We start from the raw sequence: 17,500 nt of genomic DNA, 5'->3' as shown, positions 1-17,500 counted from the left end.
GCAACGTGTGTTTGTCCAGGAACATCGGCGCAGCAGTTAGATGCGTCCTTCAACACCACGGCAGCTCTGGAGATCTTTGAGATGGACTTTGCAGACACATCAATGGACATGAAGCTGAGAGGATCTCTGTCCACCACTAACAGGTCAGAGCTGCAGTAGAGCTGGAGAAAATGTCCCGTCAGCGTTCAGCGCCTCGCAACCATAAACGGTGTACAGCAGTGGAGGCGTCACCATGGTGACGGCGTTCCTGATGAAGATGGATATTTATCAGAGCTCTTATGTAATGTAAACGCAGCAGGACTTTGTGCTGCTTTTTGTAGCGCTGATGATCCTCCACTTTAAAAACCTGCTTTATTTCACTGCTGCGGTTCCACTGCCGTTCTGCTGCGGTTCCACTGCCGTTCTGCTGCGGTTCCACTGCCGTTCTGCTGCTCAGCGTGTGAACGCAGTGTTGGATCTTCCTCTCTAAGAAGATTCAGAATCGATTCAGAGCATCAGAGTCAGATTCTTTTACAGGCTCTGTGTCTGAACAACAAACAATCTTTATAAACATCATAAACTTTTAAAATCACTGTGAATTTTACAGTTGTTACATTACAAACTTAATAAACATTTCTGATGAACAGTAAACTGTGAGCTTCACTGTAGACAGTCCGTGACGCAGAGAGTTAATAACATCACTGATCGGTTACATTATTATCATTACATATAAATGATACATAGAAGACACAAACACTGTGCTTTTTGTAGTTTGGTGGATCTTCAGAGCGTGAGGATCACTGACCTGCATGTTTAATTACAGAGCGAATAATGAATTCTGATTAATTAGATCAGAGCTTCTGATGGTCGGTTTAATTGTGAGTCTGTGTGTCAATGTCCTGTGGAGGCTGTATTTAAATCTCTGCACTGATTGATTTTAAATGTAGCTTTGTTTGCTGGAGCATTTTGTTCTTTCAAATCTCAGAAAATCTAAATATCATAAATATATGATATATATATAAATATATATCGTAAAAGTGTTCAGATGTGTGTTGTTGTTCAAGTGTGTTCAGGTGTATGACTGTGCTCAGGTTTGTGACGATGTTGTGGTGCTACAGGTTCCACAGTCTCATCTGGGTAACATTTGATATGGGTGTGGACGGCTCGTCTGGCCGGCTGATCGGAGGGGGTGAGAACGGCACTCTGACCGTCTACAGTCCAGATGCCATCCTGTCCAGCGCAGATGACGCCGTCATCGGGCAGTCCAGCAAACACACCGGCCCAGTACGGGCGCTCGACTACAACCCCTTTCAGGTAACATAGCTGCAGCCTGCGGTGTGGGTTTCTTACACTGGTCCACTAACGTTTCCACCGGTCAGCTAATATACCCATCAGTTAACTCATGTTCTCCTCTAGTTAACGTGCACTATATTTCCAGAAGTATTCGCTCGTCTGCCTTCACACGTGTATGAAACTGAGTGACATCCCATTCTTAATCCATAGGGTTTAATATGATGTCGGCCCACCCTTTGCAGCTACAACAGCTTCGATTCTTCTAGGAAGGCTTTCCGCAAGGGTTAGGAGTGTGATTATGGGAATTTTTGACCGTTCTTCCAGAAGCGCATTTGTGATGTCAGACACTGATGTTGGACGAGAAGGCCTGGCTCTGTGCTCTAATTCATCCCAAAGGTGTTCTCTCAGGTTGAAGTCAGGACTCTGGTGTGGAAGAACTTCACTGGCCTGCACAAACTCACTCATCCATGTCTTTATGGACCTTGTTTTGTCCGCTGCTGCAGTCATGTTGGAAGGGGCCATTCCCAAACTGTTCCCACAAAGTTGGGAACAAGAAATTGTTCAAAATCTCTTGGGCTGCTGAAGCATTAAGTTCTTTTCACTTGAGCTAAGGGGCCGAGCCCAAACAACCCCACACCATAATCCCCCCTCCACCAAACTATTACAATTGGCGCAGTGCAGTCAGACATGTACCGTTCCCCTGGCAACTGCCAAAGCCAGACTCGTCCATCAGATTTCCAGATGGAGAAGCGTGATTGATCACTCCATAGAACACGTCTCCACTGCTCTAGAGTCCAGTGGTGGTGCTTTACACCACTGCATTCCACGCTTTGCATTGCGCTTGGTGATGTAAGGCTTGGATGCAGCCGCTCGGCCATGGAAACCCATTCCATGAACCTCCCTACGCTGTTCTTGAGCTGATCTGAAGGCCACATGAAGTTTGGAGGTCTGTAGTGATTGATTCTTCAGAAACTCAGCGACCTCTACGCACTATGCCCCTCAGCATCCGCTGACCACTTCGTGGCTGAATTGCTGTCGTTCCCAATTGCTTCCACTTTGTTATAATCCCACTGAGAGTTGACTGTGGAATATTGAGTAATGAGGAAATTTCACAACTGGACTTGTTGCACAGGTGGCGTCCGATCACGGTACCACGCTGGAATTCACTGAGCTCCTGAGAGCGACCCATTCTTTCACTAATGTCTGTAGAAGCAGTCTGCAGGCCGAGGGGCTCGGCTTTATACACCTGTGGCCATGGAAGTGATTGGAACACCTGAATTCAGGGATTTGGGTGGTTGACTGAATACTTATGGAAATGTATCTGCTAGTCAGCTGACATATTTAGCTGAACTCTGGTCTTTTCTGCTGCAGTTGAACAGTAGAAACCATATGGAATGTTCTGGAATGTTATTTGTTGTTAATGCTTTGCTAAAACATCTCGTTAATGAACACATCTCTTAAACATTTCTTCTAATATGAGTGATGTAATTGTCTGAGTGATGAGTTTCGGTCTGATCAGGATCTATACGTTCGTTAACGGTTGTGTTAGTGATGTGATTCTCCTCATCTGTTTTTCAGAGTAATCTGTTGGCGTCTGGAGCAAACGACTCCGAGATTTATATCTGGGATTTGAACAATTTAAGTAATCCAATGACACCAGGCACAAAATCACAGGTAAAATGAATTTAGTGTCCTTTTATTTGCTGATCATTAGTGTTTATATTGCAGTGTGTGGTTTTATCAGTGTTTATTAGCTTTAATTAGACATTACACAGCTAGTTTTTCTGTGAGCAGCGTTTTGTATCTAATGATGTCTGTGTTGATGTTTCCAGCTGAGTGAGGTAAGAGACTCTGTTGGGTGTTGGGTTTTGGATGTTGGTGTTTGGGGTGTGTACGGGAGGAGAATGTGCACGGTAGTGTTCAGTTACTTTTGGGCTTTTCAGGAGCTTTATTAACCCTTTGTTAACCTCCACAGTCTCCACTCCCAGATCAGCTGTAGATGGATGTTTTTGTGTCCTCAGGCTGTTTATATGTGGTTGGTTAGTGTAGTGGGTAACACCTCTGCCTTCTACGCTGGAGACTGGGGTTCAATCCCCCACCTGGGCAGCCACCCTACACTATACCAATAAGTCCTTGGGCAAGACTCCAAACACTACCTTCACCTACCTATGTAAAAAAAAAAAAAAAAAATCAAATTGTAAGTCGCTCTGTATAAGAGCGTCTGCCAAATGTGATAAATTTAAGTTTATATCAGATTGTAAAGCACAATCCACCGTTTATCTGATTTAAAGTGCAGATTCAGCAAAAAATATAACTCCACCTTCTGACGCCAAACTTAGTTGGTCAGCGAGGATTTGTTTGGTGCTTCTTTAGTTTTATACACACCTAGACATCGCCTTTTCTGTTCTCCGTCACGATAGGCGATACATCTGCACGTCCGCTGATGTTGGAGAGATCAAGCTCTGCTTGTAAAGAAATGCACTGTATTGAGAGACGTGAGTCTCAGGATTATATCGGCCACGGCTTCATTATTACTCAACCAATTTTCACCGAATCAGTTTCGTTATAATCCTGAGACATTAATCTGGGTTGTATTGAACGCTCTCGGAAGCTTTTATTTATAATTAATAACTGTGATGGGGCTGTTAAGCAGTAATACTTGTCGTATTCAGAGCTTGTTTAGCAATACAGTCACACACATCAGCAAATCCATCAGTGTCAATCACTTTTAATCTTCATGCTTCTTAAAATGTGATAGGCCCCCAAACACTGTAAGAAGGACGAGGCTGAAGTCGGCTTCCTCTTCTCCAGCTTCTTGTTTGAATTTTCCCGTTCCACCTTAAATGGTGCAGCAGTTACATTCTTGCGCCTAAAGCTGCACCATTTGAGGTGGAATAGGGAGCTTTAATTTGTGTAAGGAGGTGCTAATCTGTTGGGAATATCTATATGGATTAAGGAAAAACGTACCGACAATTATTACTCGGCTAATTACTAACTATCATTGTGAATAACTGAATATAACTACTTCAGATTCATTTAAGATCCTCTAAATAGGGTATTAAATTAAATAAAACTGTCCAAAATCAAACCACGAGTTCCCCATGTTTGACGGACCACATGGTCATACCTACACAAACAACACATAAACAATAAACAACACATAAACATAAGTGTGGATCGCTGCATTCCCTCCATAATATAACCCTGTCCCACTTTCTGAGTGCAATATTCTTGAAAAAGTATAATTCTGGACTGTATCTTTCTTAAGACACTCTGTGATGGTAGTGAATGGGGCCCAGCAGTGATGTTGACGTGCCTGGCTGAACACAACGTGGTGTCTGTGTATGTAAATCTCTGCCCACCCATAAGCACGATGCTAACAAACACTTCTTGCTCTATTTGGGGTTGAGGGGGAAATTGATGCCTGTTAGACTCTCTGACTCTCCCTTTAAATATATTCTGCTTTTCACACGACAGTGAAAGTCCTTTTGTCCATGTTAGTGTATGAGACAGTGTAGTGTCTCTGCTCTACTGAGTGGCTCTAGGATCGGCTGATAGGATCTGCTGTGGGGTTCGGCCGAGTGCACGTTCAGTGCAGTAGAGGAGCTTCTGTAACTCGAATGTGTGTGTGTGTGTGTGTGTGTGTGTGTGTAGCCGGTGGAGGACGTGTGTGTGGTTGCGTGGAATAAACAGGTGCAGCACATCCTGGCATCTGCAGGTCCGAGTGGGAGAGCCGTGGTGTGGGACCTGAGGAAAAATGAGCCCATCATCAAAATCAGTGACCACAGCAACCGGGTAAAGACTAACGACCTCATTAAATGTGGAGTTTAATATAAACACTAATGAACTCGTTAACTGTGGAGTTTAATATAAACACTAATGAACTCATTAGCCATTAGAGTTTAAACATTAACCAACGCATTATTCTGTGAGCTTTGATGTAAACACACATCAAGCTAAAAATGTATATAACTGTTTAATTAATCATTGAAGTGTTCAATGAGGTGTTCCTCTGTAGATGTTCTTCTGTAGATAGTGTTCAGTGGGGTGTTCCTCTGTGGATGGTGTTCAGTGGGGTGTTCCTCTGTGGATGGTGTTCAGTGGGGTGTTCCTCTGTAGATGGTGTTCAGTGAGGTGTTCCTCTGTAGATGTTCTTCTGTAGATGGTGTTCAGTGAGGTGTTCCTCTGTAGATGTTCTTCTGTAGATGGTGTTCAGTGGGGTGTTCCTCTGTGGATGGTGTTCAGTGGGGTGTTCCTCTGTGGATGGTGTTCAGTGGGGTGTTCCTCTGTAGATGGTGTTCAGTGAGGTGTTCCTCTGTAGATGTTCTTCTGTAGATGGTGTTCAGTGGGGTGTTCCTCTGTGGATGGTGTTCAGTGGGGTGTTCCTCTGTAGGTGGTGTTCAGTGGGGTGTTCCTCTGTAGGTGGTGTTCAGTGGGGTGTTCCTCTGTAGGTGGTGTTCAGTAGGGTGTTGCTTTATAGATGGTGTTCAGTGGGGTCTTCCTTTGTAGATATTCTTTTGTAGATGGTCTTCAGTGGGGTGTTGCTCTGTAGATGGTCTTCAGTGAGGTGTTCCTCTGTAGATGGTCTTCAGTAAGGTGTTCCACTGTGGATGGTGTTCAGTAGGGTGTTCCTCTGTAGATTGTGTTCAGTAGGGTGTTCCTCTGTAGATTGTGTTCAGTAGGGTGTTCCTCTGTAGATATTCTTCTGTAGATGGTGTTCCTTGATAGATGGTCTTCAGTGAGATGTTTCTCTGTAGATGATCTTCAGTGAGGTGTTCCTCTGTGGGTGGTGTTCAGTGGGGTGTTCCTCTGTGGGTGATGTTCCTCTGTAGATGGTCTTCAGTGAGGTGTTCCTCTGTGGATGGTGGTGGTGTTCAGTGAGGTGTTCCTCTGTGGGTGGTGTTCAGTGGGGTGTTCCACTGTGGATGGTGTTCCTTGATAGATGGTCTTCAGTGAGGTGTTCCTCTGTGGATGGTCTTCAGTGGGGTGTTCCTCTGTGGATGGTCTTCAGTGGGGTGTTCCTCTGTGGATGGTGTTCCTCTGTAGATGGTGTTCAGTGAGGTGTTCCTCTGTAGATGGTGTTCCTCTGTAGATGGTGTTCAGTGAGGTGTTCCTCTGTAGATGGTGTTCAGTGGGGTGTTCCTCTGTGGGTGGTGTTCAGTGGGGTGTTCCACTGTGGATGGTGTTCCTTGATAGATGGTCTTCAGTGAGGTGTTCCTCTGTGGATGGTCTTCAGTGGGGTGTTCCTCTGTGGATGGTCTTCAGTGGGGTGTTCCTCTGTGGATGGTCTTCAGTGGGGTGTTCCTCTGTGGATGGTCTTCAGTGGGGTGTTCCTCTGTGGATGGTGTTCCTCTGTAGATGGTGTTCAGTGAGGTGTTCCTCTGTAGATGGTGTTCCTCTGTAGATAGTGTTCCTCTGTAGATGGTGTTCCTCTGTAGATGGTGTTCCTCTGTAGATGGTGTTCAGTGAGGTGTTCCTCTGTAGATGGTGTTCAGTGGGGTGTTCCTCTGTGGGTGGTGTTCAGTGGGGTGTTCCACTGTGGATGGTGTTCCTTGATAGATGGTCTTCAGTGAGGTGTTCCTCTGTGGATGGTCTTCAGTGGGGTGTTCCTCTGTGGATGGTCTTCAGTGGGGTGTTCCTCTGTGGATGGTCTTCAGTGGGGTGTTCCTCTGTGGATGGTGTTCCTCTGTAGATGGTGTTCAGTGAGGTGTTCCTCTGTAGATGGTGTTCCTCTGTAGATGGTGTTCCTCTGTAGATGGTGTTCAGTGAGGTGTTCCTCTGTAGATGGTGTTCAGTGGGGTGTTCCTCTGTGGATGGTCTTCAGTGGGGTGTTCCTCTGTGGATGGTCTTCAGTGGGGTGTTCCTCTGTGGATGGTCTTCAGTGGGGTGTTCCTCTGTGGATGGTGTTCCTCTGTAGATGGTGTTCAGTGAGGTGTTCCTCTGTAGATGGTGTTCCTCTGTAGATGGTGTTCAGTGAGGTGTTCCTCTGTAGATGGTGTTCAGTGGGGTGTTCCTCTGTGGGTGGTGTTCAGTGGGGTGTTCCACTGTGGATGGTGTTCCTTGATAGATGGTCTTCAGTGAGGTGTTCCTCTGTGGATGGTCTTCAGTGGGGTGTTCCTCTGTGGATGGTCTTCAGTGGGGTGTTCCTCTGTGGATGGTGTTCCTCTGTAGATGGTGTTCAGTGAGGTGTTCCTCTGTAGATGGTGTTCCTCTGTAGATGGTGTTCAGTGAGGTGTTCCTCTGTAGATGCACTGTTCAGGAATGTTATGGCACCCTGAAGTGGCCACTCAGATGATTTTGGCCTCGGAGGACGACCGACTGCCTGTTATTCAGATGTGGATGGTGTTCAGTGGGGTGTTCCTCTGTAGGTGGTGTTCAGTAGGGTGTTGCTTTATAGATGGTGTTCAGTGGGGTCTTCCTTTGTATATATTCTTTTGTAGATGGTGTTCCTCTGTAGATGGTCTTCAGTGAGGTGTTCCTCTGTAGATGGTCTTCAGTAAGGTGTTCCACTGTGGATGGTGTTCAGTAGGGTGTTCCTCTGTAGATTGTGTTCAGTAGGGTGTTCCTCTGTAGATATTCTTCTGTAGATGGTGTTCCTTGATAGATGGTCTTCAGTGAGATGTTTCTCTGTAGATGGTCTTCAGTGAGGTGTTCCTCTGTGGGTGGTGTTCAGTGGGGTGTTCCTCTGTGGGTGATGTTCCTCTGTAGATGGTCTTCAGTGAGGTGTTCCTCTGTAGATGGTCTTCAGTGAGGTGTTCCTCTGTGGATGGTGTTCAGTGGGGTGTTCCTCTGTAGATGGTCTTCAGTGAGGTGTTCCTCTGTGGGTGGTGTTCAGTGGGGTGTTCCTCTGTGGGTGGTGTTCAGTGGGGTGTTCCACTGTGGATGGTGTTCAGTGAGGTGTTCCTCTGTAGATGGTGTTCCTCTGTAGATGGTGTTCAGTGAGGTGTTCCTCTGTAGATGGTGTTCCTCTGTAGATGGTGTTCAGTGAGGTGTTCCTCTGTAGATGCACTGTTCAGGAATGTTATGGCACCCTGAAGTGGCCACTCAGATGATTTTGGCCTCGGAGGACGACCGACAGCCTGTTATTCAGATGTGGGACCTTCGCTTCGCCACATCACCACTCAAAGTGCTGGAGAACCACACCAGGTACAGACTACACCTGTAACACCCGAACTATGTGTTTAATAATCAGAAAGCAAGTTTTATATCCAAACTGCACCTGTTATGTTCAGAAGTTCTACACTTTAAAAGTTCAAGTACACTTTTAATTTAATTAACATTTAAATATTCAAAATGTTCCTTTAATACTCACACTACACCTTTTTATATACATATTACACATTTTAGTGTAGGCTTTTATTATTCAGAATCATTATATTTATTATTATTATAATTCACACAACATACTTAAATGCTTAAAGTAATCTTCTCATACTCACAACTTTTGATATAAGTACACTTTTGTTATGCAAATTACACCCCTTTAGTATTCACGCTGCATATTTAATATTCACGCTTCCTCTTCAGTATTCAGGCTGTGTAACTCAGTCATTAGTCTCACATGCTGGAGTTTAAAGGCTGACCTGTAAAATTAGATTCAGTTTGTATTATTTTTTTTTATTTAGTTGATTAATTATTGTTTACTGACATCCTGTTTTATGCATAATTAGTTAATAGGGAGGGTTCATTCCTGTATATGCCTAAGCGTTGCTCAGAGCTGCTTTACAATAACTAAACCTTTTAAGGTGTTTTTCTACATCACTGAACAGTAACAGTGAAAATCATATTTTCTGTGATTCAGAATGTTCTGATGTTCGTGTGTGTGTGTGTGTGTGTGTGTGTGTGTGTGTGTGTGTGTGTGTGTGTGTATGCGCGTCTCAGAGGGATTCTCTCTGTATCGTGGAGTCAGGCCGATCCAGAGCTGCTCCTCAGCAGTGCTAAAGACAACCGCATCCTTTGCTGGAACCCCAACACTGGAGAGGTTTGTTGTTATTATTAATAATAGCATTATTATTGCTAGAAACCGCATAATGAAGTCTATTAGACTGCGTTCGCGCAACAGGTAAAAGTAGCCCAGATCAGATTTTCTCACCAAATTTGGCTGTTTAATATGTTTTAATGTGATCTGTATGCGACATCATTCTGAACAGGTCAGCTCCTAAACTGATCCACTTGATCAAAGGACCAGAGCTTCACGCGGCTCACCCAAAGATAAACAGTCAGAATGGAGTGGCCAGTAACAGGACTCTGCTTCATCTCCTCCAGCATCTCAGATTAGATTAGATTCAACTTGGTCATTGTGCACAGGACAGATTCAGAGCCAATGAAATGCAGTTAACATCTAACCAGAAGTGCGAAATACAGTATTGTTTACATATAAAGTGCAGAAGGACTCTCTAGTGGTAAAAAATATATAGTTCTGCAAGAGCAGCATATGTAATAGATAAGTATGCAGAGTAAACATGTACAGTAATTGTCAGTGCAAATATGAACAGTGCAGTAATACTAGGATATAAAGTACAATAACAGTGCAGTCTGTCTGGGCCCTGACCCTCCTAAGGTCCACTATGATCCCCTGGGTTTTCTGGGTGTTTCTGGGTGCCAGGTTGTTGTCCTCGCACCATGCTGCCAGATGCTGCACCTCATCCCTGTAGGATGCCTTTCAGCTCACTGTAAAAAAGGGCACCTTCTTCAGCCACACTCCCTTCTTTGGTTCACGTCGTTGCTTTCTTTTACCACTACTTTCAGACTTTTAACTGTTCTTTGATGCTGTAGCCTTGTTCTCATTTAGCCACGGTTTGGACATTTCTCTCAAAATGTCTTTGAACACGGAGGGTTTGGATGAGCGTGAACTTTTTTTTTCTATACAGAAACATCAGCCCAGATGTTTATGAGGTCTCAGCAGCACAGAATTATGATGAATGTGGAGTTGGATTGACATAGAAGTCGTGTGAATTCTGATCTGGCTGTTCCAAGTCGCATTGCTGCAGATCGAGATACATATCGGATTTCAGTTCCACATATGAAAGCATCTCAGATCAAAACTGAAAATGTCAGATTCGGTGTGTTTATCTGATCGCACTGACACACAGACACGCACCTGTCACACATGAAGAAGATCAGATTTACCTGCAGAGAGATTAGAGATACTGAACAGCTCCAAACAGTTTGAGACACGATGTTTTTCCCGTTCAGCAGCTTCTGATTTGTATTTTCTGTTGTACGTTATACGGTGCAGCAGTTCTGTCTGCTCATCTGTTCACTGAACTATCGTTCTAAATGAATCAGCTGTGTGATGAAAGTGAGTTTTACTTGTTACAGGTGATCTACGAGCTGCCTACGGTCAATCAGTGGTGTTTTGATGTTCAGTGGTGCCCCCGAAACCCCGCCCTCCTGTCTGCCGCCTCGTTTGATGGACACATCAGTGTGTACACTGTGATGGGCGGCTGTCTGGAGGCTCAGCAGTACAGCAGCGTGGATAAGGTAGCCTTCATCAGCAGCGTCAGTTATAACACCTGCGTATGAATTTGTTTCCAAAACAGACGAGCCTGTGTGTTGGAAAAATCCAGTTTTCCCTGCAAGACTTTGGTGTATTAAACAAACATTTGATGTAGTAAGTCTCTCTAGCGGGTCCATGCAGTCCATACATGAGTTTACATGTATCTGCCTATTCAGCCTTCAGCTGTTTAGCCCCACCCATTCAGCACACAGCAGTTTGGCCCCGCCCATTCAGCTCACAGCGGTGTAGCCCCGCCCATTCAGCCTACAGCTGTTTTGCCCCACCCATTCAGCACACAGCAGTGTCCTATAAAACGTTGTTGTTGTTATAATTGCCTGTTTATGTATTTATGTTTTGTTGTGTTTTGCTTATCTCAGTATTACAGTGTGGTGTTTGTGGTGTTTTGTGTCGTGTCCATTAGATTTCGGGTGCGTTTGACCCAAGTGATCCATTCGGTACAGGTCAGGCCCTGCCTCCCCTGCAGGTCCCCCAGCCTACTGCAGCCCCCACCATCATCCCCCCCCTCAGGACCCCACCGAAGTGGGAGCGCAGACCCATCGGAGCCTCCTTCACTGTACGTACAAAACAGAATCTTCTCAAAGTCCGGAAGTGTTTAAAGATATTCACAGGAAGGTCAGGTTTCCAACAACACATGTTCACTGAAATCTAGTTTAAATGAATCTTCTGATGGTGGATCGTGGAGGCGAGACGAGCTTTTCTGAAAGGAAGTGGCTTTCGTGAGCACTTTGAGGGACTGGCCTGCCGAGACTGGACTTGACTCACGGGTTTTGACTCAGGTCTTGTACGTCTCTCCTTCTCTCTCCTTCTCTCTCTCTCTCTCTCTCTCTCTCTCTCTCTCTCTCTCTCTCTCTCTCTCTCTCTCTCTCTCTCTCTCTCTCTCTCTCTCTCTCTCTCTCTCTCTCTCTCGCTCGCTCGCTCGCTCGCTCTTTCTCTCGCTCGCTCGCTCTCTCGCTCTTTCTCTCTCTCGCTCGCTCTCTCGCTCTTTCTCTCGCTCGCTCGCTCTCTCGCTCTTTCTCTCTCTCGCTCGCTCGCTCTCTCGCTCTTTCTCTCTCTCGCTCGCTCGCTCTCTCTCTCTCTCTCTCTCTCTCTCTCTCTCTCTCTCTCTCTCTCTCTCGCTCGCTCGCTCGCTCGCTCTTTCTCTCGCTCGCTCGCTCTCTCGCTCTTTCTCTCGCTCGCTCGCTCTCTCGCTCTTTCTCTCTCTCGCTCGCTCGCTCGCTCGCTCTCTCGCTCTTTCTCTCTCTCGCTCGCTCTCTCGCTCTTTCTCTCTCTCGCTCGCTCTCTCTCGCTCGCTCTCTCTCTCTCGCTCTCTCGCTCTCGCTCGCTCTCTCTCTCTCTCTCTCTCTCTCTCTCTCTCTCTCTCTCTCTCACAGTTTGGTGGTAAGTTGGTGACCTTTGATAGCCCCAGATCTGTCCAGCCTGCTCCTTCCCCCCAGCCCCCCCGGCAGGTGCATGTGAGTCAGGTGATCACGGAGGCAGAGTTTCTCCAGCGCTCACGGGAGCTCCAGGCCACCCTGCAGTCTGGCTCCTTCATCAGCTACTGCCACAACAAGATCTCTAGTGCCCCCTCTGAGGCCGAGCAGGATATCTGGAGGTTCCTACTGGTAACTACACTGTACAACAAAAATTCACAGCAGTAGTTATTATTATTATTTTGTGTTACAGAGAGTGTAACAGAGAGGTGATTAGAAATGCTTGTTTCTCAGTTCTGTGTGGTCAGAATGTGACGTCTGTTCTCTCACAGTGTAGAACTCAGGTTCTCGCTACTCATAATTATAATCAATAAAAAGGGAAACATTCATAAATGAGTAAATACATTAGCCGCTCGCTGTCTTTTCCATCTGAATCTGTATCTGTGCACATTTTCATATTTTACATTATTTGTATATATTTTATTGCTCCATGAGTTTTGATCTCTGTGTTCTCAGGTGAATTTTGAGGACGAGGCTCGTGTTAAGTTCCTGCGGCTGTTGGGATTCAGTAAAGACGAGCTGGAGAAAAAGGTACAGAACTCTGCGTAATGATATAGGTGTAATTCAGTAATTAATAGGAATTATTTCATTCTTCTCTTTTAAATTTGATTCACATGTTTGAGTCAGTAATTCTAACTTTTATCTATCAGAAAAATCACATCATAAAAAAATATCTCCTGTTCTGCTCACACATACTCAGTGTTCCTGTTCAGTCTGATTTGTCTGCGAGGTCGAGACTATAGGATCAGTATATTAGTGATGTAACAATGCAATTCGACAGACAGCTGATCGGTCAGTGTGGCCACTTTGGGATTTTACTTTAACAGCTGCATTCAGTGAACAAGAAAAGACCATAAAATCGTATATTAATATTTAAAATATAAATTGCGATTAACGATTTAATTGTATTTTCTTGTCACTTGCACATTTTCCTGGTTTCCTTAATTTCTTAATTAAGCCAAGTTTTTCCAGCTGCTGTGATGGTGAGTTGGTTCATCACTGAAGTGTGTTGAGTCTGAAGCAACATTTATGAGCAGATCTGATACAGGAACATCAGTAACATTACCGGAGAAATATGGATAAATCAGCGTATATATGTGTAATATACACACTCAATGACTGTGTATACACTATATTTCCAAAAGTATTCAGTTGTCTGGCTTCACATGTTTATGAACTTGAGTGATATCCCATTCTTAATCCATAGGGTTTAATATGATGTCGGCCCACCCTTTGCAGCTATAACAGCTTCAACTCTTCTGGGAAGGCTTTCCACAAGGGTTAGGAGTGTTTATGGTAATTTTTGACCGTTCTTCCAGAAGCGCATTTGTGAGGTCAGACACTGATGTTGGACGAGAAGGTCTGGCTCACAGTCTCTGCTCTAATTCATCCCAGAGGTGTTCTGTGGGGTTGAGGTCAGGACTCTGTGCAGGCCAGTCAAGTTCTTCCACACCAAACTTGCTCATCCATGTCTTTATGGACTTGCTTTGCGCTTGGTGATGTAAGGCTTCGATGCAGCTGCTCAGCCATGGAAACCCATTCCATGAAGCTCTCTACGCTGTTCTTGAGCTGATCTGAAGGCTACATGAAGTTTGGAGGTCTGTAGCGACTCTGCAGAAAGTTGGTGACCTGCGCACTACGCCCCTCAGCATCCGCTGACCCAGCTCTGTCATTTTACGTGGCCGAACACTTCGTGGCTGAGTTGCTGTTGTTCCCAATCGCTTCCACTTTGTTATAATCCCACTGACAGTCGACTGTGGAATATTTCGTAGTGAGGAAATTTCACATCTGGACTTGTTGCGTCCGATGGTGGCATCCGATCACGGTACCACTGGAATACACTGAGCTCCTGAGAGCGACCCATTCTTTCACTAATGTCTGTAGACGAAGTCTGCAGGCTTGGTTTTAAACACCTGTGGCCATGGAAGTGATTGGAACACATGAATTCAGTTATTTGTATGGGTGGCAATACTTTTAGAGATATAGTACATGATATGTATATGACAAACACTCACTGACTGTACTTATAGTATATATGATATATGCACTTATTGCTTGGAACGTACAGAAACTGTTGCCCTCCCTGGATGCTGGTGATAAAAATTGGACACTTTCACTCTGTGAAGATCTGTCATAAATAATATTATTTATAATAAATAATTATAATAAAATAATGTATTGTGATAAATGTGATAAGTGTGAGGAGGCTAATTATTCATACAGCTGTAACAACATCTGCTTTATGAACAGGAGCAAATAATTTAGAGTCTAATTAAAGCAAAAAAGAGAAACGTGAATAATCACGATTAATTATTTTGGTTATTTGGCATCCTGATAAAAACACAGATCTCCAAGGCTCTGTGTGTTTAGTGGATATTTAATGGATGGTCTGTTTCTGGATGGTTGATCTGTTGGTGTTAATGTGATCTGACAGATCTCCTCGTGTCTGGGGAAGAAGCTACAGCCGAATGGACACGCGCTGGACGTTAATGACCTGGCGGAGAAGATGCAGACCCTCTCAGCTCAGGTCAGTCTCAGCATAGTAAAACTCATGCATGCTTGTTTTCTGTTTTATTTATATACCTTTAAATTCTTCAGCAGCTGCCCTGTTTAAGTTAACAGTGTATTTTCATCACAGCAGGATGAGGTTAAAATAGTAAGAGCGTGTTTTGGGTTTTTTTTTTTTATTTTTTTTTTTTTATTAAATGTAATAGTGATGCTATGTATTAACACAAAAATGGTCCAATATCTGTAGAACAGCTTTTAAAAAAAAAATTGTTAGATCTTATATTTCTGATGTTTTCAGTTAATTAACCAGACGTTTTTTACTGCCCTTATTTTACCCACCTTTTACGAAGGGTGCCAGTAATTACTGCACACACACACATAAATACAACACAGCTTATAGCATTCATAGATAGGATGAGTTAATGTTGCATTTCACTTATAAACCCTTGTGTGTCATAATGGGCTTATTAGTGAAATATTAAACGTTTATCCTGTTCACTATGTGTATACACACTGTGTGCGTGTGTTTTACAGAGGGCAGATGATGGAAGTGAATCTGCAGCGCCACCTACTGACTTCTTCAGCCAAATACAGAAAGAGAAAACACCTTTCCACATCCCAGTGTCTGCAGGTGCACATTCACACACTCACAACCCCTTTACAAATACAAAAACGACAATAAGAAGCTGTTCAGAAGCTGAAGTTTGTATGCCTTTGTTCTTCTTTCTGGATTTTCTGCTCCACAGTGTGGCGTCTCACCAGAAGTAAAGCCATCTAGGAGCTTTTTATTGAACTCATCCCTGTTTTTCTCTGTAGATACAGATGGTTTGATCAGCCAAGCTCTGTTGGTGGGAAACTTTGAGGGGGCAGTGGATCTGTGTCTGAGTGACGGACGCTATGCTGAGGCCATTCTGCTGTCCATCAGTGGAGGAGAAGAGCTCCTGAAGAAAACTCAGCAGAGATACCTCAACAAACAGACCAACAGGGTCTCAATGGTACCATGAACACTGTTCTACAGTTTATCCCTCAACAAACAGACCAACAGGGTCTCAATGGTACCATGAACACTGTTCTACAGTTTATCCCTTAACAAACAGACCAACAGAGTCTCAGTGGTACCATCAGGCACTGTTCTAGAGTTTATCCCTCAACAAACAGGTCAACAGAGTCTCAGTGGTACCATCAGGCACTGATCTAGAGTTTATCCCTCAACAAACAGACCAGCAGAGTCTCAGTGGTACCATCAGGCACTGTTCTAGAGTTTATCCCTCAACAAACAGGTCAACAGAGTCTCAGTGGTACCATCAGGCACTGATCTAGAGTTTATCCCTCAACAAACAGACCAGCAGAGTCTCAATGGTACCATCAGATACTGTTCTAGAGTTTATCCCTTAACAAACAGACCAATAGAGTCTCAGTGGTGCCATCAGGCACTGATCTAGAGTTTATCCCTCAACAAACAGACCAGCAGAGTCTCAATGGTACCATCAGATACTGTTCTAGAGTTTATCCCTTAACAAACAGACCAATAGAGTCTCAGTGGTGCCATCAGGCACTGATCTAGAGTTTATACCTCAACAAACAGACCAGCTGAGTTTCAGTAATTCCACAACTCCACATACTGTTAAACCAGAGCTTCAAAGTGACGCTTTGGCAAATCAAGTAAACCCACAAACCTCCTTTTATCCTAAATGTAGCCAATCAGCCAGGAAGCGTTTGGTGTGTGAGGTTTTCTTTAATTTTAGCACTGGATCTACCAGGCTAATGTAGCTAACAAGTAGTGGAAACTTAATGGACGCAAAAACTGCATGCATGAATCATCACAAACGTTACCCAAATCTGAACCCCCACAGAATGGATTTGGAAAATCATTACAGCCCCAATAAATGCTGTTTTACCCTCTCTGTGAGTTGACGCTCGTGTTGTTTGTCCTGTAGCTGATTTCGTCGGTGGTCACTCAAAACTGGACGGACATTGTGCAGGACTGCGAGCTGGACAACTGGAAGGAGGCGTTAGCGGCACTGCTAACCTACGCTAACCCTGAGGAGTTCGCTCCACTCTGTGGTAGGAACAGAGTTAAGATTGGGCTTTAGACTGATCCAAGAACAGGCTCTGGTCTTTTTCTGCAGGTTATGCAGGCTACAGCAGTTTAGCCCCATTCATTCAAACCACAGTAATTTAACCCTGCCCATTCAGCCCACAGCCGATTAGCCCCACCCATTGAGCTTATAGCAGTTTAGCTCCACACATACTGTTGAGAAGTTTCTCAATAAGCTGGCTATTATGGATCTTGGCCGCTACAGGGCTCCGGTCAGAGAGCACAGAGTCATCAAATATAGTTAAACTCGTTTACTGTTTAAATGAACAGCATCAGTAACGTTTGGAAGTAGCAGTTTCTGCAGATAAACACAGAAAGCATATACATATACATAAGCGTAGTATTTCTAAATGATCACTGGATACAGTATTAACTGAACACAATAAACAGAATATAGAGAGGTAAATGGGCATAATTTAGAAACTGATAAATAAACCCTCGAAAATGCCAGTAAGAAAGAACACAGTAACATGCTTCAGCACTGTTAAAGTCATGTAACTAGCTAAACAGGCTTCAGCAAGCTAGCTAGCTAAGCAGCCTCAAAGTAGGTATATTAACTCTGTTTACTTTGCATACTCTTACTCAAATAACCCAGTATAAGTACACACAAGAACTTAAGTACACTTTTAGTCA

At 44.2% G+C, this 17,500-nt stretch overlaps 1 protein-coding gene across 2 annotated transcripts in view; it reads left to right on the top strand.

Moving 5' to 3' along the window:
• The window catches only part of sec31b (SEC31 homolog B, COPII coat complex component), a 33,917-nt gene that overhangs the window by 3,499 nt on the left and 12,918 nt on the right, over positions 1–17,500 (top strand). Inside the window, exons 3-17 of one of the 2 annotated variants that reach the window (XM_037543941.1) lie at positions 20–143; positions 1,098–1,293; positions 2,851–2,946; positions 3,105–3,113; positions 4,927–5,067; positions 8,276–8,418; positions 9,154–9,253; positions 10,594–10,755; positions 11,193–11,345; positions 12,163–12,393; positions 12,718–12,792; positions 14,696–14,788; positions 15,304–15,400; positions 15,586–15,764; positions 16,707–16,833. In XM_037543941.1, coding sequence (XP_037399838.1) covers positions 20–143; positions 1,098–1,293; positions 2,851–2,946; positions 3,105–3,113; positions 4,927–5,067; positions 8,276–8,418; positions 9,154–9,253; positions 10,594–10,755; positions 11,193–11,345; positions 12,163–12,393; positions 12,718–12,792; positions 14,696–14,788; positions 15,304–15,400; positions 15,586–15,764; positions 16,707–16,833 — 1,926 coding nt within the window. The remainder of the gene's footprint in view (positions 1–19; positions 144–1,097; positions 1,294–2,850; positions 2,947–3,104; positions 3,114–4,926; positions 5,068–8,275; positions 8,419–9,153; positions 9,254–10,593; positions 10,756–11,192; positions 11,346–12,162; positions 12,394–12,717; positions 12,793–14,695; positions 14,789–15,303; positions 15,401–15,585; positions 15,765–16,706; positions 16,834–17,500) is intronic. The other variant, XM_037543942.1, reaches the window with a different exon arrangement.

This window comes from Pygocentrus nattereri, chromosome 13, assembly GCF_015220715.1.
Source record: "Pygocentrus nattereri isolate fPygNat1 chromosome 13, fPygNat1.pri, whole genome shotgun sequence".
Lineage (NCBI taxonomy): Eukaryota > Metazoa > Chordata > Actinopteri > Characiformes > Serrasalmidae > Pygocentrus > Pygocentrus nattereri.
Note: the sequence above shows the minus strand (reverse complement) of the source record. Positions and strands in the feature narration are given on the sequence as shown.